General features: G+C 45.3%; 1 protein-coding gene and 1 long non-coding RNA gene across 2 annotated transcripts; both read right to left on the bottom strand.

Moving 5' to 3' along the window:
- Positions 1 to 12: 12 nt before the first annotated feature.
- Positions 13 to 27,922, bottom strand: LOC135914398 (uncharacterized). The gene is made up of 11 exons (XM_065447227.2): positions 27,826 to 27,922; positions 27,129 to 27,152; positions 25,535 to 25,567; positions 24,442 to 24,468; positions 23,396 to 23,566; positions 22,016 to 22,263; positions 13,034 to 13,137; positions 11,696 to 11,789; positions 8,073 to 8,237; positions 6,413 to 6,541; positions 13 to 219 (listed from the first exon to the last, which is right to left on the bottom strand). The coding sequence occupies exons 1-11, from the start codon at positions 27,830 to 27,832 to the stop codon at positions 91 to 93; spliced, it is 1,131 nt and encodes a 376-aa protein (XP_065303299.2). The 5' UTR covers positions 27,833 to 27,922; the 3' UTR covers positions 13 to 90.
- LOC139047717 (uncharacterized) lies at positions 15,148 to 18,036 on the bottom strand. Its single transcript, XR_011507333.1, has 3 exons — positions 17,655 to 18,036; positions 15,594 to 15,668; positions 15,148 to 15,529 (listed from the first exon to the last, which is right to left on the bottom strand). It is a non-coding gene; the product is annotated as an uncharacterized lncRNA (long non-coding RNA).

The following is a 27,922-nucleotide window of genomic DNA, read 5'->3' as shown; positions in this document are numbered from 1 at the left end:
ATGTTTTATGCATCACATTTCATGTTCATTTTATTCTGGAACATACATCTTTTATTACACTTGATGAAATAATAAAGCGCTCGCAAGTCCTTAGTGTATTATATGCGAAATATTCAGGCCACGAACTATCATGGTTGTCAGGGGGTGCTTTTGACCGCAAACACCCAGAAAGTCGTCATAAGCCATGTCAAAGAGAGCAACGCCTGTTGTGAAGTTTGCCTGAAAAATAAAAATGAAGTGCTTTTTTCAGTGTTATTAGATGCACAAATTCGTTGCACAAAGGTTGTTTATAATAGCTATGTGCACATTTGATGCTGCACTAACGAAGACAGTGCCATTGCAAAGAGCGGCATTTGTTTGTTCTTACAAGATTGTATTACTATTACCTTGAAAAAAAAGTAGTCATTGCCACCATAAAGTGGCTGTTAATATTTACTTTCACTAAATAAGAGAAACTGGCCAAGTATGACTATTTGTATCGTAGGATTCACTTCCTTTGCAGCATTGCATTTGCAAAAAAAAAACTTGTGCCACAAAAATTTTCCTCGGACTTTGTTGTTTAATCAAGTCTGAGGACAATTTTTGTGGCATAGGTTTTTTTTTTTTGAACTTACTTTTTGCTTGGTCATAGAGACTGCAATGGAAAGGATTTGCACTCTGGTAGTTTTAGGGAAAACACTTCTACAAAAAGGTTTGCCTGATTGACCTGTGCTGGTGGTTCGAAATCGAAACAGTGGTGCACACATAGTTAATAAGATTTAGCCTTTCATAAAGAGAGGGCAGACAGCACACTCAAGCTGGTCAGCAGCCATAATAATTATGTGTAATGAAATATAGATATACATGCTCTGCCAAGTACAAACAAAAATATATGCGACTCGTTTGCCAGCTTTTATTTGAGCAATCAAGACGGAAAGCGCGGGAGTCGTGTATATGTTGGAATTTCACTACAACCATTACAATTGCTGTGCAGCGCTTGCGTGTGTTGTCCGCTTTATGTCCTGTAGAAGCGTGCTCTGTTTGTTCATTACTTGTGATGATGCTTGTGATGAGGGAGGTTTTAGAAATTGACGCACTGTATTGACAATACTGTCATTTGAAGGGGGGTGGGTTTGACAATACAAACAATAAAAAGAAAAGCAAATTTTAATTTTAGCACTAGCTAGCATTACTCAATTCAGTCACAAACTGGATCGGCTAGTTCCTTTTTTATTGGAGCTGCTGTGTATAAAAAAATGCATGTGCAAGAGCACAAAAATAGGCATAAGCATGGGGCTGTCTTTTCGTGGTTCTACGGCTGTTTTTTTTTTTCCATGTGCTGCTGTCCTGATGCTTGGCCTTTTTTATGGCTGCAGAATTTTGCACACGATGAGTGTTTGATCAATAGCCAGAAGCTAAATGCTACAAGTATGTGTGCAACAGCCAAGGAGACTATAAGAGAATACAAGAACTGTTATCTTTTATGTCGGCTAAAGTAAGCATTTATGATGCATAATTTTGTAAGTTACTTCCAGTTGTTGCCAAGTGTTTGTACGGGTTGAGCAGAAGTTCTCGCAGATTAAATTGTAGAATACCATATATCAATTTTGTCTACTTTAGATGTACCAGGCAATGTAGTTTGGTGTTGTAATAAATCTTGATATTCACATTTGTAAGGTTGGTACTTCAAATTTTTTGTTCAGCTTGTAGTGATTTCTGGCTAAGTCTATGTAAAATAAGTTAATGGCCTAACTTGAATATCTGCTCCTAGTGGTCACTCCAGCTTTTTATAAAATTCAGCAAACCTCGTCAAAATTGGTTACGCAGCTGCCAAACAAAGATTATGTATGCAGGTGGACTGCATATTTTTAAACTTTTGAAAAGCATTCGATAGAGCATCTCATACCCTGTTACTACAAAGGCTGTCTTATCTTAACGTACCAAATACCCTCCTAAAATGGCTTGAAGCTTATCTTCTCAAAAGAAACCAATGTGTGATTCTTGGTGGTGTCTGCTCATCTGATGTTTCTGTATTATCAGGTGTGCCACAGTTGTCCATTGTTGGGCCTTTGTTTTTGCCTATATGTATTAATGATCTAAGTGAACATTTGTCTTGCCAAGTTATATGCAGATGATTGTTGTATTTACTGTGAAATTTCAGCAGTGAACAGCTACCAAGGGATCTGACCAATGTTATGTCTTGATGTTTCACTTGGAACATAACCCCCAACCTGTCCGAATGCAATCTGATAAGATTCGCAAACAAAACACAGCCCCTGATGGCAAGCTATGTTATGAACGCAATGCAGTTGTCCTTTGTGAAGGAATATAAGTACCTAAGAGTTTTTTCTAGCAATTCAACATGCGCGCTTAGATTACAGTGTATCGAAGGCTAGCAACGCATTAAACTTCTTGAGATGCAACTTTAGATAAGCACCGGCTTGTCTAATGGAAACCCTGTATATGTCAAATGTACACGCACTTTTAGAATATGCATGTAACACTAGGGACCCTTTCAGTAAAGTTAACATCGATGCTCCGGGGCACGTGGAGTTGCGAGCGGTCCGTTTCATCACGGGTGATTATGACGATTCTAAAAGGTCATTTGAAATCGGAAATACCTTCGAATGGCGTCTTCTTGAAGACAAGTGCTAATGTTTGTTTGTCTTTGTTTTATAAAATATTTCATTGTTTAAAGGGCATTCAAAAAGAAAACTACATGCTGGAGCCCACATATATGTATATGCCCATACTGATCATGTATTAAAAGTTTGCAAGTTTGCTCCCTCAGGAAATTGTTTCCTGTTCCCATGCTACATTGCCACTTGTGCTTTAAAGCTTTATTTCAAGTCTGCCTGGGCACACTTGAAAGTTATTATTTATGCTTTCTTCTTCCTACTGATTTATGCTTGGCTCTTTTTGACCCTTTGTTGCTTTAAAAGAAGAATGCATTTCAGAGTTCTTCTGTACACAATTCCAGATTGTGTTATTAATCTGTGCTTTATGTATTTGTATTTCATGTACCTTGACGTTAATATTTCCCCCCTACACTAATGCCCCACACTGGCATTGTAGGTATTGTAAATAAAAAAAAATATAAGCACATTGCATAAACCTTGTGACTCGTGTTTCTCCACCTTTATCTGCACATACTGTTGTACCTAGTTGCGTGCATTGAAAGAAACTCGTGCATTGAACGAGGCAGGTGCAGCACCTAGTTTTGCCATAACACTGTACCGAATTCTGAAAAAAAAAATGGCTGTGGCTTAGCTAAGGTTAAGCCCAGGATGCGAAGCATACTAGCCTTTATTTTAGTTGCTGAACCACTGTTTAGCCTGGTGAATTGCTGTTGCTTGGCTATATTTGGTTCGGCTAGACGAAGAAACAACTCGTGCGTTACTCTGCTTTGCCTTCAAGAGTGGAACGCGACAGTGTTCCCGTCGACCTGCCAAGGGTTGTAAGACAATGGGCTACGGCGCAGCAACTACGCGCCTCGCATTGGACGCAATGAGCGTCGAGCAACGCAGCGTTCGGCGCGGCAACGAAATGTGCGCCTGAGCAAGCGACGCACGCTTGAGCCTTAGAAACAGCTTGTTTCTAAGGCAACACCGCATTCACTAGAGGCGCTTTTGTACCGCTTTGAAGCATCGTACTCGTGGCTCAGTGGTAGCGTCTCCGTCTCACACTCCGGAGACCCTGGTTCGATTCCCACCCAGCCCATCTTGCAAGAGTTGAGCCAAAGCCACCTAGAAACAAGCGCAGCTGCTTATATACCGCCGCGACCGACGGCGCGAGTTGGAGCCCCGTTTCTCCTCTGTCGTGACGTCACGGTGTCACGTGGTATGGCATGGGGTCAAAGGTCATTGAAGGCGACACCGCCGCGCCTGAGGAACTGGGTTGAGCTCTAGTAATATGCTTCACATAAAAGTGAAAACATTTGAAAGCAAGGAGCTTATGCAGTACGAGTCATTCAGTTCACTTGTAAGAAATGTAAATACAAGATTGTCATTGGATCAACTCCCGTTGATTCAATCTTGATTAATTAAACTTATAGTCTGATTCGAACACACTGGAATCTCTCCGCGAGAAACCATACGTGGCAATGAAAGGAAATCTTGCTATATAGTTCAGAATGCGAAAGCATGCCGTTTCGGTTAATCCGGCCCTCTCAGTGTGTCCCATCATGCGCGTGGCAGTAACTAAAAGCTTGAAAACAAGAAATTTCAGCAGATAGCGCTACTGGTTGCCTCCTCGACGTCCGTGACAGCAGTAACCTGCCCTGCAGTGATGGTGACGCCCCGTACTGGTGCCCTGAGCAATGTCTTTTTGAGTATTTGTCAGCGCTGACAACAGGTATTGAGCTCTGTGGGCCACTGACTGACGGTGACATGTATATTATTGTAATAGTATATTGAAGTTGTCTCTGGCGACGACAAACTACTTAAAGTAAAAAAAAAAAGAAGGTTGGAGTTGGTTCATTTTGACACAGTTAATTAAATTGCCCTCCGTGGTCCCACAAAGGTCGAATTAATGGCGCTAGGCTGTAACAATGAACTACCAGCGATCGCCACGGCGTCCGCATTTCGATGGGGGCGAAATGCGAAAACACCCATGTACTTAATTTAGGTGCACTCTAAAAGAACGCCAGGTGGTCCAAATCTCCAAAGTCCTCCACGACGGCGTGCCTCATAATCAGATCGTGGTTTTGCCACGTAGAACCCCATAATTTAATTTGAACTATCGGCGAGCAAACCTGCATGCAGGAGAGCTGTCGTTTTCTTCTTGACAGCAAACACTCGCCGAAGTTTGAACAAAAACAGTCCTTATGACGTTTCGAGTTCCCTCTTGTTCACATAAAAGCGAGACAAGTTGGGCCATGCCTTATATTCGTAGTAGATGGCACAAATATCTGGTGTATATGTGTGGTAGATTTCCACTTGTCTGATTAAGTGTAAGAGGCGTCAACTGGATTATAATGATTCCAAAAGAAGGCGGGATGAGATTGATTTTTCCGTGTCGATGACAGTCGCAGAATTGCAATCAATGTTTTGACCCATGTTAGGGTGATGTTCAGCTAGCGTATTGGCGGCGGTGTGTCCCTTAGCTGTGTCATCTTGGTGCTGCTTGACGCGCCGTTTTAAGTTGCCTGTTCCTCCGATGTTGTGTGATTGTGTCTGTCGCAGTGGGTTTGTTTGTTCTTTCTTTTTCTTTTTTTTGCTCGGCCGCCGCTATTGATAACGTCATGCATTGTTTTAGTTTTTGCCGTTGTATGGTGAGACACAATAGGAAAGGAACTTGGACCCGTGGGATTAGGTTCGACACATGCGCACGTCGCTTTCAGTACAACTTTAATGTCGCTCCTCTTTTTGGCCACAAATTCGGTGCAGATAAGAGTTCGATGCTCAATCTCAACACACACTTTTTGCAGTGTTTTATTACTTCACTGTCATTATCCACCGTGATAAAATGTCACTTTCTTTGTTTTATTTTTTCCCGTCAGAAAGGCATCTACTTCTGCTTTTCTATGTCAACAAATTATGTAATGAAGTCAGCACTGTGTTTTATCTGCTTCTATTCCGTGCACCGCACTGTTACATTGTGTCGAAAGCTTGTCTGGATGGGCTACAGTGCAGCATATCCTGCGCCTCTTTGTCATCGAGAATCCATCTCTACCGCAACGCTTGATAGAGTGGCGGCTGAGGCGAAAACCGTGGGACAAAAAGATGTGAATGGACAACAGCACTGTTCCGAATGTGACACAACCGCAGTTCGTTCCGGGATAAGTTCGCACTTTACGCCGTATCAATATCCAAACTTTTCCTCGTCATGTATTTTGTTTACCTTCCAAAAGCACCCTGAATAACACAGACTGATGATACAGATAACGTATAGACATAACTTCTACCGCCAGACATACTTTGTTCACCTATACCTCCAGTTCTAGGTTATGAGGATTGATAGACGCATAAACAGGCAAAGAAATAAACACAGACATCCTGATCGAACGATTGCGATTCAGACGGCCTTGATTTTGTGGGCAGGTGAGCATAGGGTAATCGCACGCCGCCAGCGTACAGAAGCAGCTTGTGCAGACGTTTTCCTTATAACTGACTGAATCCTGGGTTTTGAAAGTAGCACTGGATATATTTGAAGTGCATTAGTCGAGCTTGCTCCCAAGAGAAACACCCGTTTGTGAAGCAGGCTCATCATTGCGCTCGAGAGCCGTGCGGGAAAGCCACCCTAATACATTTAAATGAACTTGGTCGATCAGTTGGTGTTGACACTACAGGAAAAGGCAAAGATGACTGGATAACAGAGGAAAGTGCTTGTTCTGTGCTCTTCAGTTGTCTTAGTCCTTTGGTAGTCTAGCCATGAAGGGTACCTTTCACGCGATTTTATTTAATTGTTTTGAGAGAATAGATACATGGCTTACAAAGTAAATATCGCTTGCATCGTGCATCGAAGCCATCCACTGATTTTGGTATGTGCCATGGACGCAACCATCCTCTTTGCTCATGGACCAGCGCCACTGACTCTGGTTTGGGACAGTCTCTCGGCAGACCTGGTGTTGGACGGGAACGTTGGATACACCGCGTGAGCACTGAAACTTCTCAGGTGAAAGCATGTTTGCTGTAGGTAATTACAACTGTAACAAGCAAAGATATTACAAGTATTAAAGGCCTCCCGAATAACCACGCACATTTTTTTTACGTGCAGTAGCGATAAAAAAGATATATTGTTGTTTCCTACGGAAAATTCACTTGCTATCACATGCCCAGTGACGCAAGTTGGCGTCAAGGGGCTGGTTTGCGCGAAAGGGGTTGAAGAGCGGTACGAAGCAACAACAAAACATACAGAGTGTCACACAGTGACCCAGCTTAGTCAAACGGTTGGTTTCGAACCCAGTCTTGTCGCCTCAGCAGCCCACTGAATGGACTACTCAGTTACGCTCCGTTTATTTGTCTGTCTCCTTTCGTCTACGCTATACATTACGTGCGCAATTGTTTGCAATCTTCAGGCTGTCAGTCACCCAAGTTGGTGGGAAAATGGTTAGGCTAAGACAGGCAGGCAGACAGATGCTGGAAAGTGCGTGAAATATCATAAGAATGCTAATTGCATTAAAAAGAATTACATGCTCAGCAACGGGCTTTTTCGGTCTCTCCTTTGCACGTCGTGACGCAAGCGAAGTACTGCGCGCGACGTCACCATGGTAAAAGCTGTCGATTAGTCAGCCGCTTCCGGCGACGGTGGCGCCAAAGTGACGACAGCCCGCTGTGCGTTCCGATAATGGAGCGGGGCTCGCCCACTGTGTGGCACCGAACCTTATTTTCTTCTAGTGTAATAGAATATTCTAGTGCATTATGTATACTTTTATGGAGCTTCCATTCTGTCTCGCGGAGGGCGATTAGGGCAAAATGGAGGAACTTTTCTGCAGGCGTGTTGTGTGACTGTACCCACTGCATGGAGTTGGTAAGGGCACGCGGCAGCTAACCTTAGCCAAACCGTTCAAAAAGAAAAACGAAAACTGGTGCAAGGTGAAATTATAAGACATACAGTGTTAGGCCGTCAGACCTCTGAAGATCGAACACCATAGGTCTTAAAAACGTGTCTTCCACCGTGTTTTTCCAATCTTGTTTTTCGTTGAAGGGCTTAGTTAGCTGGGACCCCTGACATACATTTTCTAGCTTAGAGTGGTTTAGTGTCTCTTTAAATAAATGAAGACAAAAAAATAACCTATACTATCGCAATATATATGAGGGAGATATGCGATCTTGATCTTCCGTAAGTAGTCTTACCCACTTGCCCAACACAAGATGGCCGACCTCGTGCTGATTTCAGCACGTAATATCGGACAAAGGCAGAGGTTCACAGGAAGACACAAATTTGAAGTGATCGGCAGTGTTCGATTAACGAGATCTCGCTCGAGTCAAAGAACCGGTGGCACCGAACCACATAATGCACTGCTGATTTGTTTACTCATCTAACGCAACGTCCGCCATATTGTGTTGGCTCACCGAGATGTGCCGTGAAACGCACTCGTGAAATTTTGCATGCGCCTCGAGAGTAATATGCGGTAACGATATAGTACTGACGGCGGTGTAAGGGAGATTTCGCGTCTTGTTCGGCTCGACACGGCTGAGCTTGTTGGGACCCTCCGTGACGAGCAGGTGAAACCGAAGCGCTCGCAACGATGCCGTCACCATGGCTTGATCATGCAGCGCCGGCGCAGTCTTCTTTAAGTCCGCCTGCAGGTTCACCTGTACGGACAGGGCAGTTGAGATTATAGTGACGCCTTCTCGACTGAACTGTGCAGCCCTTTCCAGTCATGACGTGCAACGGGTAAGTGCAGCCAGTCCAGTATACACCCGCCGCTGTTGAACACGTGCCCAAAACCGCGTTTGTTTATAGAATACCGAAAAACCGGATACACTCGCGGCAGCAGTGGTAGTGCTACTGCGTTCTTGCATTGCATCTCATATTCTTGCGTTGCGTCACTTTTCTCGCAGAAGAGAAACGAGTAAGAAATGCATTAAAGGCTCCCTGAACCATCCCTCGGGCTTGGTGAAATAACATAGTCCGTGGGTAGCGTACGCTGCCCTGAGCATTTCAACCAAGTTTTGCTGTCGTGCGCGTTGCGTGGAGCTCGCAAGCGGAACGCAACAGAAGCCTGCTCCTCACTTCGTTCTGGACGCTTCACCACAGAACACCTGGCTTCACTTCGTAATAAAGCGGATTCTAGCTATGGTCGGCTGCGCAGCGTAGATACCGCCGTCGCCGCGGGGTGGCGCCACGAGTCCACTGGCCAAGCGCACCGCGGCTTAACGTTTAGCGCGTCGTCGGCGCCAAAATCGTAAGTCGTGGCGCCCACGTTAACATCCAAAATGAAATTTGAACTGCGCGTCACGGTGACATTTAGGAGGGGGAGCGTTGTGGGAACGCCCCACTCCAACGTATCCTTCACAGTGCAAGGCATCGAAGAAGGAACAGCAGCACAGTGGACGCCGTATTTGATTGCCAAAAACTCCGGTTCTGCTCAACGCAATGAAGTATACTCTGTGCATCAAAGTGCTTCCGAAATAGACTATTTTCGCTTCAAATGCCTTTCTCCACTTCGATAAAATGTGGTTCAGGGTCCCTTTAAGCTGCTGTTGCTGTCAACACCTTTGTATAAGGATATGTGTGGGCCGTGGTTTTATATAGTTGACACCAGTGTCACACAATGGCGCTACCAGCGCTGCTCAACTTGTACCACTCACGCTAATTTGCATAATTCCGGCATCAGTGCGTATCAGACGCGCATTTCACAAAAATATGCCTGCACAATTTACTGTACTACCTGACAGCTTGCATCGGTAATAATTTGATTTAATCGACAGAAACATTTTTTTACTGGCATGTCGGAACTGGAGAATCTTACAGTGGAGAATCTACGAGAATCTATGGAGAATACAGTGAAACCTCGTTATAACGAACAGTTAAAAAGTCGGAAATTAGTTCGCTATATCCATAATTCGTAATATAAAATTTCGTAAAAAATACACGCAAGAGGAGCAAAATTCAATCAGAGAAGGCACAGCAACTCGAACGATGCTTACTTGGGTCACGTTCATTTATTTACGCACAAAGAACTGCGTTATCGCGGCCTGCTTCTTGGTGTTCATCGCATTCCGTATCACGCCCTGTTCCACAGTTTGCAAACACTCAACAAGGGCAAACCCACTGCCCTCAATAACACTGCAGTGGCGGCGCAGTAAATCCAACGCAGCAAGTGCTTCTTGTGAAGTCGGAATGTTCTCATCGTCTACAGGGTCAGCCTGAGCTTCGCATGCGGGATGTTCAGAGACTTCCGCAGCGATTTCGGCGTCCGTCAGTACAGCCGTGGTCGCTGAGATGTCGTCGCCACCTACGAAGTCTTCTACAGTCATTGTTGCGGGCATGTCACCAACACCAACATGGCCGTTGGTGGGCGTGTCACCAACGGCCACGCCACTGCTAACACTAAAACGCAAAAGCAACATTCGATCACGCCGCTGCCGCCGCTGCTGAAGCGGCGGTGTCAGCGGTTGTGAGATGCGGACGATTTCTTTGGCTGCCAACTCTCGATGACGACGTGGCATCTGCGGCGCTGTCAGCGCCTACGAGGTAGCACTGAACGTTTGCTGCGCCGCACAACACACTTGTAGTGCAACGAAGCCTGCCGCCTGCTGTTAAAGTGAGGTAGGGCTTGGCGTCGCGAAGTTCGTTATATCCGTTTTATGCCAAACCGCGTTCACTATAGGAAGTTAAAAATACATGCGTTTGACAAAAATATTTCGGAAGAGTTCGATATATTCAATAATTCGTTATATGCGTGTTCGTTATATCGAGGTTTGACTGTATTACGAATCTTACAGGTTCAAACGGGACTCGCATTCAGTAGGGATCGCACAGACTCAGTAAATTGCATGAAGTCTTGCAGACTCGAGAATAATATTGGAGTAGCCTTCAACCAAGCAGTATCGTCACTGTGGTCAATGGCGCCTGTGGCAGTGCCCCCCCCCCCCCCCCGGCCTTCTCGTTTCAAGCAATCCTCATAGCTTGCTTGAGCGTGGGGTTGGTTTTGTAGCTAACGAGTAATTATTTTATCTCCATTTGAACTGTCTAGTGTAACGAGTACACCACAACTCCCAATTCAGCACGACATCACACCGAAAGCGCATATCTACGGGCTTATTTTATATCAACAGGCACGAAAACGTGAGTGCGACATATTTTTTTTTTAGATATAAGCAGTTCTCAAAAATTAAGCAGAGCAAAAGAGTTTCTGTGCGATGAATGTCCAGACCACTATTATAAAAAATAGAGGTGCACATAAAACACAGAAATGCAAAATGTGAGCATGTATACGATATGCTTATGCATGCATGCATAAGCACTGTGCATACACAGTGTACGCACAGCGCGGTACACATTGCATACACAGCCGCGTAGGTATACATACAAGAATAGATTGAAGCTCCTCGGAAGGAGGAAACTTGAACGGAGAGGAAAATGAAGATGAGCCAGAAATAGTAGGGCGACCAGCCGAAAAAGAACGCAGTCTCGCCAGAACGTGTGTTACTTTAAAAGAGCTTTCGCAAGAAAATCGACAGAAAAATATATGCTAATCTCGCACTATCCGCTAGCGCAGTCGGCCCCGCGATGGGGAAGCATTTCTACAGCAGTTGCGACGAGCGCTACGTGGGCGAAACATTTTTTGTACCTCTCTGGGACGAAGTCTCTAATCTATATTTTATTTGAACTCCACTCTATAAGTCATTAAACTTTGCTAAGGGCACGCATTCTCCTAGAAATTTTCATTTTTTTTTCTGTAGTCCGCGCATAGTGCCACTGTTAATTCCACTCAGCGAAAGGCGCCTGGCGTCTTTTCGCTTCTTTGACGAATAATTCTTTGCCATTTCACTCCCCCCCCTTTTTTTTCTTTGTTTTTTATTGCCCAGCCGCACCCCTCCCCTGAGCCCTGCACCTGAGGTGGTCCGTCCCCCGCACCCCTCTAGTGACGTCACTGCACTCAAGCCTAATTCAGGTTACGGTTCAGTGGAAGACTCGCTCCACCTCAGACTCACACCCGCTAAACCTTGTTCCTGAGTCCGAGTGAGAATCGACATCTTTTACATGAATCTTCATGAAGCAGTGCACCTGATTACGAAATCCGGAAACAATGCTTGTGGCTTACAATTTTCGGCAGGTTGACAGCGCAGTGAGCCATTGTGTCGGAGCCCGGCTTCTTGTGCAGTTCATGCGTCCAGAACACTACGTTGTAGGACAGCCTGTACGAAGCGTTGCGACGCGATGAAAAATAAATCAATAAAAATATCAAGGTTATGAACTTTGTCATTCGTTTTCGTTTACACGCTCCACACCCCACCCGCTGTTTTCTTTTTTTCTTCCCCGTTACTCCCTCGATCGTATTCGACTGAAGTAAACAGATGGACGACCGGTGACTGGCGTAGGAAGTCGTAGGAAAAAAACAAAACGCTTGAAATGGACGCCTTGAACATGCACGATAAATCACTTCATGTTGATATGCTACAGCTTCAAAATATTATCTGCCCGAGCTACGTACGGCACCAATATGTCTTGATAACAGTTTCGCTACACTTCGGTCGTTTACGTGTACCGAATGTTCTTTAATAATGTTAGGTTGAGCCTTGAGGTGCAATCCGAGCTCGTCGATCGATACTTTTCGTTACGCTCTACGAAGGCCAACGCATTAAATGTATTGCCGCCAGCGACATCATTGCCAGCCTATTTTACCTCGGCGAGTCCGCGCGGCCAAACATAAGAACCCGCCTCCGACTTCTACGCTGCATATTTTTTTAATTTTTTTTGTACACGGACAGCCGAGAGGTGGTGCGAGTGCTGCGATCGACTAAATTTAGAAGCGACATTCCATGTAGGACGCAGCGAAATAAAAAAGTATTCCGGAAGTTGCTAACCGACCATGGTATGCACTGTGTATAACTGGACATGATATTCCAGGAAACGATGCGGCACATAGCAGATTCAAGCTACCATCTGCAATTGAGACGACATGCAGTACCCCATCTCTCGATCGCCGTCCTTGGATGCCGTATTTGGAGCCCGCTTCGGAGTTGCTGCACGAAAGCAAGGTGGTGCCGAGATTTTTGGCACAGAAATGCTCGAATCGGGGCGGATGTACTGTCCCGCTGGCGAGCGTATACCGCAACGAAGCGCGTGTGCTTCGGAATCAAGCACGCATCCTCCCAACCTAACCTGCGCATTGGCGGGTCCAGTGTGGTGATGTCTACAACCATCCACCGCGCCAACCACTCTTAGACGTGCCGGAACCTCGGCGCTGATTGAGTGTGCAGTAAGACTGAGCTTGTGTAAAATATCGTTTGTCTAAAATATGGAATGTAAGAAAACAGCCAACATCTACGTAGCGTGAATTCGCTCGCCCATGAAGACAAATTTCAATGTGTCTGGGTGCACAAGCGAATTCACGCAATGTCCCAGTGTCTATAGATGTATATGTCGTCATTGCGCTCACCTTGTACCATCAATAAACGGAAAGAAGTGCTTCCTTTCCAGTTCGTTTTCGGGGACAACCAGCGCCATCTTCTTCGAAAAGGCACCGAGACAGGTCTCCATCGCCTGCGAGGACAGCGCGCAGAAGCCAGGCTCATACAGAGACTCGCGTAACGAGAGGATTTGCGGACGGAGAGAGGAGCACCACGTGGTCCCTCTCTCTTTTGTTACGGATGCCCTGTTCACACGCGTCACATTAGCTGTGTTCCGTGTAGCGTCACCAATCAGCTCAGCAAGAAATACATTATGAGCAGGCTCTCTTACATCTTGGCCTTCCTCGATTGGCCGGTAAGCACTTGTTATGGCGGGTTTGGAGTTGTCTGTGCAATCATGTTACACTTTGCGGAATGCTGGTGTGATGCTTTGTCCAACCCTAACGGAGGAGGAGGGCAAAACATTTATTTGAAAGCGCGTGAATGTGCGTTGCAAGAAGTATTTTGCGAAAGAAAAAGAAGAAATCTGCATCGCTGCTGATTCTTTGTACCAGCAGCTAAGAAGGATATGGTTGATCACAGCAATATACTGCTCTGTTTAAACTCTCCGCCACGCGATGGCGCTACCAAAGCGGCTCCTCTAAAGCCCTAAAGGCAGCGCCGAGCGCATAGAGTTACTATACTGACTCTAGAGGACAAGCTACCCATAGGGCCCATGCATTAAAATCGGGAACCTCAAGAGCGCCGCCATGTTGCTACGCGCCGAGGTTGCCAGCTCCTGAGACGCTTGCTAGACTTGGTGATAGTAGTCAGTTTTAATCCGGCAACAGTAGCAGCGTAGCAGCATGGCGTCTCGCTTGTGATGTGATGTGTGCGTGCAGCCGTGTGTTTGGGCTTTATAAGTCGGTTCTTTATTCTATGTTGCGGGATGGTGTGGGTGTGGTCCATGTTGGCCGTACAGCTGGCAGTTATGCAACCGAGGGATGATCCTGTTCAAGTTTCTGGCGGTATGCGGTTTTCAGCGGTCACGCCTGTTGCAGGAGTGTCACTCGACGACGTTACGAGCTCGAAGCTGTGGTCAGATTCCTCGTTGGCGTTCCGTAATTATCTTCGCACGGGCGCGGTATGTTGCAAAAGCCGCTTTCGCGATCTATCGTCGTGACGATAGATCGGGTTTTTTATTATTATAAGTAATGATCCAGCTGTAGGGCACATGTAACCGACAAACGGAAGTCTCAGGAGAGCACCTGAGATGATAGTAGAGCAGGCGGCGCAGGAACTCCAGGGCACCCGAGGGACAGTGGGGGGATCAAAGCTCGAAGCAGAACGGTACGTAGGTTGGGGCCGCCGAGGCAGGTGTGTGCCAGGGAGTGTTCGCACGGACAGCTCCCCAGGCACGCGCAGCCGTGCCTCGCAAGGTCGAGATACTTTAAAGGCACCTGCGCCCATTGTCTTTCTTTTGCCTCGGCGCAGTGAGCACGATTAACGAGAATAATGTGGAGGGCATCCGGTGCAGTCGCGAATGCATCATGACAAATGTAGCTCGCGTCGCCTGGCGTCTGTAGTAATATCAGAGTTGGTTGTATGAACTTTATGCATAATACGCTTTGTTACGGTACCTTAACGGAATGGGTCTAGAGGACGGTGTTGGTACATTTTTTCGTACCGCCCTAATCCTATACCCCCACTACGAACACACACATACCCCCTTTTTTATGTATACATACAATTCCTTGCCATGACGGATCATAGCCTCCTTTATTTTTGAAAAATAGAGGCGGCTATGGACCGATTGACCAGTTCAAGTTGTCAACTTCTCAGTAACTGTCGTAGGAATCACTGTAATAAACATAATTCCACGATCGGATTGTTTACTTTCATTTTTTGTTGTAACACTGAGGACTACATAGAACTTTATTTTGTATATGTGAGAGAAGTATGTGGATATCACGAGCTTAAGCCAATGTGCGATACACAGACAAAGCAGCTGCTACAACATGAACTGCATTGAGGGCCACACAACACATACGTAATTAAAGGTGCAAAATATAGGGGGAAGCTTCAAAATACGCTCTGTAGCACTGCAAAGTATAACATGTATTGTATGTGTACAATAAATGTTCAAAAATACAATGCATCAATGTCCCATTTGCCTTCAAGTTTATTATGAAGTTCAGGTTTACTGAAGTTTATTATGAGCATATGTACAACAGGAATCTACTGACACAGCCGCAGTCAAGGTGGCTGTTCGAGGTGTGCTGGCTGCCTCAGTGCAAGAAAAAGAAATTGGGTAAATGTCGACACCAGTGCCACTGCTTCTTGCCTCTGACCTGCACGTGCCTCTGCGGCATCTTTGTGCACAAGTGTGCTGGCGTGGTGAGGCGTAGGAGTCATCCGAGAGAAAGAGTATTGTTTACATGGAGAAGTGGCTGTTCACATTGCCTGTCACTTTCCCTCAAATGTTTCCTTGGCGACTAGGGTGACACACCCGCAGTCAAGGTGGCTGTTCGAGGTGTGCTGGCTGCCTAAATGAAATAAAAAGAAATTAGATGAATGTCGATACCAGTGCTATTGCTTATTGTCTCTTACCTGCATTTGCCTCCACGGCCTCTTGGTTTGTGGAGTCTGTATGAGGGAGCTGCTGTGGCTAGGCGTAGGCATTGTCTAAGCAAAAAGAAAAGGCCATTTAAATGGGGAATTATGGAATTAAATGCAGTTATGTCTGCTTCTTGCACTCTTCTTGCCTAAAAGTTTTCAAACATAGTGTCCAGAACACACCAGCACTCTGACTGCTTCTGCTTTTTACCTGCAGGTGTTGTTGCGAGATCCTTAGTATGGCTGCATGCAGCATTGTAACACTTGGTGGATGCGTTTGAAGTGGTAGCCAAAAATATAAAGAATCATCCTTGTCTGCACGAATGCTTTCAATTTGTAAATGCAGTGGTAACTATCACTATTGGTGCAAGGCCACCCCACATCTATGCGGCAAGTGCCATAGCTCGAAACTGAATTGTTCCTTTAGTGTTTCACAAGGCATCTGATATGTCCACATTAGATGTGATGTGTTTGTTTTTATTTATCCCAGTGTGGAGAGAGCATCATTAAATGGCTGAAGTACTATAGTGCCAAACAGACGACACACGGACGAGCGCTTATGTTCGTGCCTCTTCTTGTGTCGTCTGTATGGCGCTATAGTACTTCAGTAATATGCACCAACTAGCCCAACAAAAAGTTCTGCTGGAATATCATTAAATGGTTTTTTTATTTTTGGGTGTCTTGTTTTTTGGTTTATTTCTGAATTTATCATGATGCTAAAGTGACTTATGCAATGGCAATCAGCTTTTGTTTTGCAGAAAAACAATGCATTTCCTGACCCATTGTTCGAAATCCCCTCACTCGCATAATTTTGCAGAGTATTCTACCTATATTGACTTGCTTGACCTCCACTAAAGAGTCTTGCATTTTCAAATACGACTCTTTCCTTAAAATCATTCGACACTTCTCATCATTTCTGTACCTTGGGCTTCTGATACTCTGCAGTCACCATTTTTGCTTGTTTCTGACTAGAAATATCTTATTTAATTTAGAGCTTAAATTTTACTTTTGGAACACATGGAAGGGCTTGCCATTGCATATCTGCATAAAAGGGAAACATGTTTCATTAAACATTTGCAAAATCCAATCGAAGATTGATGAATGCAGCTTGCAGTGTGATATGACTGAATGAGCCATAAAAGTAACTCATCTCACTTGGTAAATGAAAGCACATATTAGTGTGATGCACAAGATACGTTACACTAACGTGGTGGGTTCTCTTGCTTATACAGCAAAATAATCGGTTCGCAAGAAAAAAATTATTTTTGCATAACCTTTGTATACACTGACTTAAGGAAAATGAGCTGGAGCTGTCCACATGATGTACTTATTTTACCTGCGAGTATGGTCAACAAAAATGTGTCCCAGCTGCTTAGTGGTATTTGAGATTATGTCAGTATTGCATATGTGCCTGTTGTCTATAATAATTGAATTTTGAAAATGCTCGCAGGGATCCAGGGGTGCGATCTTGTACGCGTTCCGAACTCGAACGGAGGCGGTCCGTTCTTTCCGTCGCGAAATTGGCAGTCCGTTCCGTTGCGTTTGTCCGGTAGCAGACAACACGGAATGATTGACAGCAGATATCACTTCGCAATTGACGTCCTGGCGTTCTTCACCTTTCAAACTGACCAACCATGTGCGGCTCGGTGGAACGGACCGCCTCCGTTCTATTTTGGAACGCGTACAAGATCGCACCCCCAGATGTGCACATCTGCAGTTTATGGATACATGTAAAAGACTCAGCATCAAGTGCAAGTGAACGGTCCAACAGGCCCGGAGTCGATCATGCAAATAGATTCGCTGCACAAATTTGTGACCAGAAAAGATATTCCACATGAAATGGCATGCAAGGAAGTGTTGAAAATATTGCACAGTTAACAAAATGCCTACGCTATTAATATGTGGGTTGATGCACTCGTTATGCAAAACGGAGGTGAGGCGTGCAGACAGGACACAAGAGTAGAGTATTTAGTAAACAACACGAGCGCCGCCCACTTCTCTACTCTTGTGTCCTGTCTGCACGCCTCACCTCTGTTTTGCATAATGAATCCTTACCAACTAGCTCAGCTTTCTGTCGTTCTAAGTCTCGATGCACTCGATTTCGTCCGCATTAGGCACTCGCCTCTTGATTACTTCGTGGCACAGAAATACTCGGCATCAGGCTGTTGATCTGCTGTGGCCTTTGTAGAAGCATGATTGTTCAAAGTGCAACAATTAAACAGATTCTTTGAGTTGCTTGTGGCTTCGCCAGTACAATTCCGGTGCGCTGGTCCGCCTGTCCAGCAATTTCCTACTGAAGGGAAACCTGCAAATAAAAACACCGCTCCGGATGCAGAAAAATGCTCTACTGTGACGCTTCTCAAACGATTGTGATGTACCACAAGAGCTGCCTACTCGCGTGATATTCTCAACAAGGAGATACATTCGTTTACTTACATGTGAAGGTTATATGCCAGACCACTTCGGGGCTTCGGTGGCACATAAGGCACGAGTGTGCCATAGCGTCCGATGTCGACGCGCGATCGCATGTCAAACGAAACTACTACGCATCCAAAAAACAGATTCGAAACCGAAATTCGCGTCATCTTTTATTGCATGAATGCGTACATCGTGATTTTCATAAGTCACGGACTTAGCGATCGCTTTCTGTAAACTTAATATTAACGTACCGCCTTCATAAAGCCATCAGGTATGCGTTTTTAGATGACAAAGCATAAGGTGAACTGTACTTGTTCTCAGCTTTTTCAATAGTAATTGCGCTGGCCACATTGACCAGTAGCAACAGGGCGGCGCCCTAGAGGTTCCCACTTTTCCGGCCCAGCTTTTCCTCTAGAGTTGTTCTACTAACTCTATGGCCGAGCGCAGGAGTGGAGTGGAGGAGGAGGAGGGAAGCGGTTGGCGCTACTATTGGAGATTGAGGCGTTTTATAGGCCCCTCAAGTCTACGCGGTATTCCGTGAGTGGCAGTACGGTCAGGTAAGAACTCCCCACGTCTAGCGGTATTCCGCAAACGATAACACGGTGAGGCAAAAACTCCCTACTTATAGTGGTAATCCGTAAATGATAATATGGCCAGGCAGAAACTTCCTATCAAATAGAAAAATTTGGCATAGCGTAGACGTGCTAGCGAGAGATGTGTAAATCAACATGTAAACGCAAGGAGACGTGACGGTCAGTCAGTCATTCAATCAGTCAATTATGGGTAATTAAAAACAGATCAGTTCCCTTTATCCCCGACACGTATCGAGACTTTTCACTGCGCTCCCGTGCGGGCCGCCATGTTTGATCACGTGGCGAAGCGTCCATAGCTTGCCTCAGCCGGCCTCCACTGCACCTGTTTACAATGGCAGCGCATGACGCCGGTACGGTTCAACAAGCCGCTGTTTCGGCGTTTGTCGCCGACAATGACAGCGTGAATGGCACGAAACTTCGGCCCAAGCTTCAGAACACGTGTAAATGGCGCATATCCGTCCTTCCGAGCTCATTGCATGCACCTTGTGCAAATGCTACGAGCACATCCATACGGTGTATGTATTAGAAGGCAGGGCTAGAAATCGTTTTCTAAAAACACACTGGTACGTACTTTCAACGGCTGTATTAAATCAGGATTACTGTCATTCGCTCATATTTTTTAATTTGTTTATGGCTAACGGCTTGTAAGCCACAGGTTGTCGTGTCATAGGTTCAGAAACGTTTTTTCTTTTGTGCGATGCCTTACTTTTAAAATCTATTTTCTACGTACTTACTCGTGACTGTGTAAACAGATTTATTTATGCCCACTCCGAGCTTAAAACATCCATGTCTTTAAGTTTTGTAGCGGCGCTGAAAAAGTACGAAATATCGTTCGTCGCTCGTTTACGTTGTGACTTGGGACAGCTTGGGAATGTTCAGCTTCGAACATTCTTATACGTAACACATGCAAATTACTCATTGATCGAAATAATCTCTAAATTGAGTGCGCTGTGAGTTTCAGTGAAAGGAGCCGAGCGTTAGTGGAAACTAGAAAAATAATATTTACAAGAGCGAGCGAGTGTCTATTAAATATGGAGTGGTGTCTGACGTCATATTCTTGGGGAAACTTTGCACTTGATAAAAAATCTACTTGCGAAATTGTTCCTCTGCAGCAAAGCCTTGGTTTGAGTTACATATTATGGTTCGACATCTTATTCCGTGGTTATGGTGCAAAGAAACAAGGACGAAGAACACTTTGGAGGACGGCAACTACGTGGCAGTGAACCAGAATTAGCAGAGTGCCATTAATCAATAGCGCACCTTTTTATGCGAAGCATATTACGAGGGCTCAACCCAGCTCCTCAGGCGCGGCGGTGACCATGAAATCACGTGACACCGTGACGTCACGACAGAGGAGAAGTGGCTTTGGCTCAACTCTTGCAAGACGGGCTGGGTGGGAATCGAACCAGGGTCTCCGGAGTGTGGGACGGAGACGCTACCACTGAGCCACGAGTACAACGCTTCAAAGCGGTACAAAAGCGCCTCTAGTGAATGCGGTGTTGCCTTAGAAACGCGCTGTTTCTAAGGCGTGCGTCTCTTGCTCAGGCGCACATTTCGTTGCCGCGCCGAACGCTGCTTTGCTCGACGCTCACCGCGTCCAATGCGGGGCGCGTAGTCGCTGCCCTGTAGCCCATTGTCTTACACCCCTTGGCGGGTCGACGGGAACGCTGTCGCGTTCCACTCTTGAAGGCGAAGAAGTAATGCATGAGTTGTTTCTTCGTCTAGCCGAACCAAATATAGCCAAGCAACAGCAGTTCACCAGGCTAAACAGTGGTTCAACAACTAAAATAAAGGCTAGTATGCTTCGCATCCTGGGCTTAACCTTACCTAAGCCACAGCCATTTTTTTACGATGCTGCTTCATTGGGAACGCGAAAGAATGTGGTCTGATGAGTTTTAGAACAAAGGTCCATGTGATAACGCCACAGTTTTCAACAGAATATTTAGCAGGTACCAAAAAAAAAAGATGTGGTGCTCAGCGTCCTTAAACTGCATGCACAGTGGGTTATGAGGGACACATTAACGCCGGGACCCCGTATTCATAATCTTGGCTTGTAGCGCGAAGTGAACACGGACACAGAAAGGAGCAGACAGGACGAGCGCTAACTCTCAACTAAATTTTTATTAAAACGAAGAGAGTTAGCGCTCGTCCTGTCTGCTCCTTTCTGTGTCCGTGTTTACTTCGCGCTACAAGCCAAGATCATGTTACCGTACCAACTCGCCCAACTGTCTGTACTTTTGCTCCCCGTATTCATTTTGTCTCTTTAGTGTATTTTAACGTGTGCGCGTTAAAATACACTAAATATCAGTAAAATAACTAAGTACACGAGTGTTCTTGCATTCTATCCCTATTAAAACGCGCGAGCCACGACAGCAAATGAAACCGCCGGCGTGGAGGCGACGCAGTGGGTTTTGAGGCGACATATGGCAAGGCGCGGTGCAAGCGCCATCTGTGTATACTGAGTGAACTAGCCGGTGAAAATAATCTATATGTTCGCACTGCTAGCGTCACATTGATTAAGACGACTCTTGGCCTCCTAGACATGGTAATAATAGAAAACATTTCCCCGTCTCTCACTTAGAATAAGTACTTTCATAGTGAAACAATTCGTCAAGAGTTTAATCTCGCGACCTTTTTACTTTGCACCTCGTATTGAACACCGAAATAAAGAAACCATTCCTTTCTGCAACACTAATCTGTCCTTCTTGCCGAAGACACAAGCATAGAATACAATTAAACTAGTTGTACATACCCGGTAGCACACGCTCACGTCAACGGCCCAGGTGAACGTCCCACATTTTAGACTGAACTACTTTCGGGATCGGCCCGCATTACCACCGTGGCTCACGCATCTGAGACTGCACTACCTTCGGGATGGAAGTACAGTTTTCGTGGGACAGCTAGATAGCCGAAAAAAACTAAACTGGACTGCTAATATGAAGAATGCTATTAATATTGAAATCAATCAATCAATCAATCAATCAATCAATCAATCAATCAATCAATCAATCAATCAATCAATCAATCAATCAATCAATCAATCAATTGAAAATTAAATTATGGGGGTTTACGTGCCAAAACAACTTTCTGATTATGAGGCACGCCTTAGTGGAAGACTCCAGAAATTTGGACCACCTAGGGTTCTTTAACGTGCACCTAAATCTAAGTACACGGGTGTTTTCGCATTTCGCCCTCATCGAAACGGGGCCGCCGTGGCCGGGATTCGATGCCGCGACCTCATCCTCAGCACAACACCATAGCCACTGAGCAACCACGTCGGGTAATCAATCAATCAATCAATCAATCAATCAATCAATCAATCAATCAATCAATCAATCAATCAATCAATCAATCAATCAATCAATCAATCAATCAATCAATCCGCGCGTATAGACGTGCACTTACACCGACAAACTGCCGCGCGACAACGGCGTCCCCTAGTGTGTCGCGGTAGGGCGACGGCCAGTGGAACAGCGCCCCCTGGAGGTCCAAGTCCTCCAAGACGTCCTCGAGGTGCTCGCACAGCTGCGTCCGGTAGCGGGTCGACGACGCGGTCTCCGAGGCCACGCCGGACGGTGTGCCGGGCCCTGCCAGGGCCAGGTAGACGTCGCGGCGAGGGTCCCGCGCCACCGACTGCAAATTCTTGACCGCGTCTGCAGTCCAGAGCGTATAACTATGTATAGCTAGGTTCTACTCGCAAGGGAAAAGATGGTAGTTATGTTCGAGTATTCTTTATCGCATTTTTTTTTACTTTGTTGGAGACACCCGGCCGTACACTTATACAGAAAAAAGTTGCTGAGCCGCAGTGTGCAGAACGAAAAAAAATTGCAATGCTGTGAACGGGCAAAGAAACGAATGTTCAGTTAAATATCTTATTAGCCGATGTGTGGCAAATACAAAAAAAAAAATACACGAGGAGTACCTGGATCCTTAGCATCATGCTATATCCATGCATAAACTACAATACCAGGTGCCCGTACGGACAAATAAGCAGTATAACATTTCTTTTTCATCCATGTATAGGCAGGAGATACCACGTGTCCTAATTTCACATCAACATTGAATGCAGTTTGTGATCATGTTTGAGCATGGCAAGGAATGGTTTGCCTCATTTTAGTTGGACAGCTAAGCTCTTAAAGGCGCAAACAACACTAGATATAGCCACATTTTCCCACATGCGATCCCCAAGTCCAGTTAAAGAAAATGACCGCGATGGCATGCCACGTCATTCATGCCATTCATGTCAAGTCATGATTACGTCTCACGACATGCATGTCATGTCATTCATGTCATGCATGCATGTTATCATATTCTGATATATATTCAGTAAAAGAAACGATCGCGAAGGCATCGCGGCGGCGTTAGAGACCAGATTATGACATTCGATCATACCATAAACGTCATGCATGTCCTCATTAAATCCAGTTACGTTGCTCCAGTTAAAGAAGCGACCACGAAGACATCACGACAAGAGGATGGATGGATGGATGGATGGATGGATGAATGAATGAATGAATGAATGAATGAATGAATGAATGAATGAATGAATGAATGCAGGGATGGTTGGATGTATGGATGGATGGATGGATGGATGGATGGATGGACGGACGGACGGACGGACGGACGGATGGACGGACGGATGGACGGGCAAAACAAGCATAGAGACCCACCCACCCAGCGTTGGATAGATAACAGATGCAAAGTGCCTAAAGCTGGCAAAGAAGTTGCGTCGCATTAGAACTACCGGGAACCACACATTGTCGGCCATTATGCCGAGCCGCGTACCCTGGTAGCTGTCCTTGGGCGCCATCCGACCCCGTCGCACGAGCGTCGCGTAGGCGCACACGAAGACGCTGCACAGGTGGCGCGGCATGTCGGCGGGGCTGTAGTCTCGCTCGGCCACCGCTTCCAGCTCGTACACGCACCACACCGCGCGGCCCGGCACGGAAGCGTACTCTGCATTGGCCGGCGTGGTTATGGCGAGTTTCAGATTCTGCATATACACCAAGTTATAGGGGACGCAAACGGTAGGGCTCACAAAGAGAGCTCCAAAGGAGTACAAGTGAACGCAAGTCGGTCGTGGGGTTTTGCGTACGCTAAGGTCCTTTGGGCACCCAAACTCCCGTTTGCGTATATGCAAAATCTGAGATAGATAGATAGATAGATAGATAGATAGATAGATAGATAGATAGATAGATAGATAGATAGATAGATAGATAGATAGATAGATAGATAGATAGATAGATCAAGGACAGGAAAGGCAGGGAGGTCAACCAGACGAGCACCCGGTTTGCTACCCTACACTGGGTGTGAGGGAAAGGGGAATAGAAAGAGAAAAAGAGGGAGAGAGTGAGCACTGAGAGCGAAAAATGTAAAACTCCTTAATAAACGAATGGCGCGCCGTAATTTGACCGCTATCAGCGGCAAAGCCGCCCTCGTACTCTCAATAATAAATAAAGGAAATCAAAAAAGAAAGAAAGAAAGAAAGAAAGAAAGGAAGAAAGGAAGAAAATGACAGTTGGCAAAACTAGCATGCTTCTTTTTTGCGTTTGATGCCTCAAATTTCTGATTTAGGCGCAGGAAACCCAACACGTACGTTGTAGTGTAGTGTTTCTGATCCACTGGAGCAAGTTTTCCAGTTGTGTATAGTTCGGTAAACCAATTCATGATTAATTAATTAATATTGGTGAACATGAAAAGGTTATAATTCTCCGTAACGTGGAACTGTGCTTGGGCATTACTGGATTAATACTTACAGCACTGCCATATGTGACAAATGATCTTTTTACTGCACAACAGGGACCAGTTGGCAAGAGCGAAGCTGTGCTTACGTGTTGGCTGAGGAAGTGGAATAGTTGCTGCACGAACGGCAACAAAAAAAAAAAAAACGTGGTTATTGCTTACGACGCCCTGTCCCGTCACACATACATACACAAACGAAGAGAAGCTGAGAAGCTGTTGTCCTATAATTACGCTGTGAAATCTAGCTGTTTAGTTAGTATAAGGAGCTTTAGAAGATCACTGAATGATATCTTGTGTTCAGATTTCTGGCACGTTATCCTCCCTGTTAACCTCGAAATGATTATAAGCAGCTATCTTAACGCCAGTGGGCAGGCACATAGCTACACAGCTATATTACACAGCCAGATTTAGCACTTTTTCACGGAGGACAACCGTTATTTTCCGGAGGGTTTTAAACCGAGCTTGTTGGTACGCACTTCCTTGACTTTCTTTTTAAACTGTGCGAAAAAGAAACGGGACAAGACCAGACAGGCGCTAACACTGTGCTCGCGTTTATCGGGCCTTGTTTCATTCTTTTCGCGCAGTTTCCAAGAAAGCCTTAATAACTGTACAACTCAAAAGGAAGGACAGAAGCCTTCTTTCGTTCCTTGTGGGTTGCGCGATATATACGACTTTTCCTTCATGAAGTAATGTTCCGCCAACTATCCCAGGCAGCCATATACAGGGTGTCCCAGCTAACTTTAGCCAGAGTTAAAAAAAAAAAAAAAATATGTGAATGCCACGCAGCAGGACAGAATCGAGGTAATGTTGTTTGCCGTCGCTTGCAGACACTCAAATTATTTTTTTTCATTCCGCCTAATTTGATAAATAGTCTTAATTATTTAACCGACTTCTCAAACGTGTGCGCATGCACAGCGCTCGTGCCAACAGAGGCAAGAGGGCGGGGGGGGGGGGGGAGGGAGACGCCTATCGAGCGCTATAGAGCGTTGAACTTGCGCCCGCTTGGCTTTGTCGATTTTGCAGCTAAACGCCTATGGAGACCTTCCAAGGCTCCACGCTCGAGCCGCGCATGCGCCGTAGGCACTGTGACAGCACGACGGCGGCGCACGCGGCGGCGCCGACGGCGGGAAGGCGCCTCGAGTGTCCATATATTTGCTGTCAATCGCAACGAAATTATCTCACCTTCCACGGGAGCTTCGGAGACGATGTGAGCAGCTGCGAAAGGCGGTTATAAATGAGAGAGAGAGAGAGAGAGAGAGAGAGAGAGAGAGAGAGAGAGAACAACTTTAGTGAAAATGCCTGCAGAGTCGGTTAGGCTCCCTCCACGCAGGGAGGACAAGCTTTTACCGCGACGCGGCCACTACGTCAGTCTCGTGCATTGTGCTCCTCGAGGTCTTGGTTCCTCGCTACTTCCGCGGATCCGAGAGGGCCGCCGCCCCCTTCCTGGGGGTGCTGCCCCCCTTCTCCTCGGTTTCGTGAGGCGGTTATAAATGAAAAACAAAAGAAAAAGAAAGTTTTGCACGATTTTGCGCATCGTTCGTGGAGAATAACAAAACTGGCTTGCGTGGGAATTTTTGTTGTGCATAGAAAAAAAAAAGAAAACATGGAGCAGCAGTTTTCCTCCCGTTGCTATCAGTGCAATTTAGCTTATTACGGATCTATATGTGATCGGTCTTGCACTTTATTTTAGATATCAAATGTAATTTAGGCGCCTTGCTCCGCCTTTAGTTGGTGGTGTGCGCTTGCTGCGTTCCATGTACACGCGTATACATAAGCCAACAAGAACACCAAGGACAGCATAGGGGAAATTACTTGTGCTTACTAACTGAATTAAAGAAATGATAAATTAAAAGCAATGAAAGGGCACAAAATAATCTGACTGCAGGTGGGATACGAACCCACGTCTTCGCGATATATATATATATATATATATATATATATATATATATATATATATATATATATATATATATATATATATATATATATATGTGTGTGTGTGTGTGTGTGTGTGTGTGTGTTTGTGTGGAGAGAGAGTGAGTGAGCTGCCATGATTGTCTAGTGGCCTTGCGTTGCGCTGCTAAGCACGAGGTCACGGGATGAAATCCTGGCCGCGGCGACCCCATTCAGATGAGGGTGAAATGCGAAAATGCCCGTGTACCTTTAAAAAAACTCCAGGTGGTCAAAATTATCCGGAGTCCCCCACTAAGGCGTGCCTCGTCATCGGATCGTTGTTTTTGGCGCGTAAAAAAATCCAGAACTTATCATTTTTTTTAAAAAGTGAGAGTGGTTTGCTCTCCTCATTCAAGAAGTTGTTGGCATGCCACTGGTAGTGAACACTCCCCTCACAAAGGTTTTCGTTCGACATAATCTGCACGAGGAACAGTCTATTGCAACAGCAACCCCTCGAGTGCGTTCATAAAGACCGTGCCCTCAAAAATTAAGTGGGATTGAGAACACCATTTGTGTCTGATATAGTATAAGGGAAGAAAAAAGTTTAAAAGAAAACATCATTTTGATGCGCTTGTTTTTCGCAGAGATAGACTCTATAACGCGTGCCCTGGTGTGTCTTGTCCTAGACGTCCGAGTCAAGAGCTTTGGTATATACATAGAGGTACATTAACGATCCACTTTCTAAAGTCTAATGTCGGCTGCGGTTTTTTTTTTGTGCGCTACATGCAACTTGGGACACGTTTAGAAACTAGATTTTCTGTCCGTACGTTGAAGCTAGAGTAGCTCGCTCGTCGCACGTAATTCGTGTAAATATGCATCTCACCTTGATTTCCCGCTTGAGGTTTAGCTGCGTTGAGACGTACATCCGAGGTAAATGAGAGATAAAAAGAAAGAGGAAAGAGGAGTTGAGAACAGGTTTGAAATTGGTCAAAACACGAGTAACAGCGAAACGTTAGAACGAGATTCTTCTTTCTTTAGTATAGTTTCTTTTTCTGTTAGAATAGCTTCGCAAGTCACATACATACATACATACATGCATGCATGCATGCATGCATGCATGCATGCATGCATACATGCATTCGTACATGCATACATGCATACATGCATACATGCATACATACATGCATACATACATACATACATGCATACATACATGCATGCATACATGCATACATGCATACATGCATACATGCATACATGCATACATGCATACATGCATACATGCATACATGCATACATGCATACATGCATACATACATACATGCATACATGCATACATGCATACATGCATACATGCATACATACATACATACATACATACATACATACATACATACATACATACATACATACATACATACATACATACATACATACATACATACATACATACATACATACATACATAGAATGGATGAATGAATGGATAGATGGATGGGTGCCTTGGTGTATGGATAGATGGCCAATTGACGGGTGCGTGCATACTTGAGCACGTGGCCGTAGGTCATAAGCCTGTGTACCTTTCATATAAAAATTCAGCGCTGCAGCGGCGCTCAGTATGAGGAAAGGAACCAAGCAGACGAACACCAGGTTGCCTAGCGTCGGAATGTAGCCGGA

This window comes from Dermacentor albipictus, chromosome 7, assembly GCF_038994185.2.
Source record: "Dermacentor albipictus isolate Rhodes 1998 colony chromosome 7, USDA_Dalb.pri_finalv2, whole genome shotgun sequence".
In the NCBI taxonomy this organism is placed as follows: Eukaryota; Metazoa; Arthropoda; class Arachnida; order Ixodida; family Ixodidae; genus Dermacentor; species Dermacentor albipictus.
The sequence above is the reverse complement of the archived record's forward strand: the minus strand, read 5'-3'. Positions and strand labels throughout refer to the sequence as shown.

Bases quoted from the DNA above. Each gene is read 5' to 3' on its own strand.
- LOC135914398 (XM_065447227.2), bottom strand. The intron at 11,790-13,033 runs GTGAGCGCAATG...CGCTTCGTACAG, and splicing joins CCGTTTATTGATGGTACAAG to GCTGTCCTACAACGTAGTGT. The intron at 8,238-11,695 runs GTAAGCCACAAG...CTGTCCGTACAG, and splicing joins CTGTCAACCTGCCGAAAATT to GTGAACCTGCAGGCGGACTT.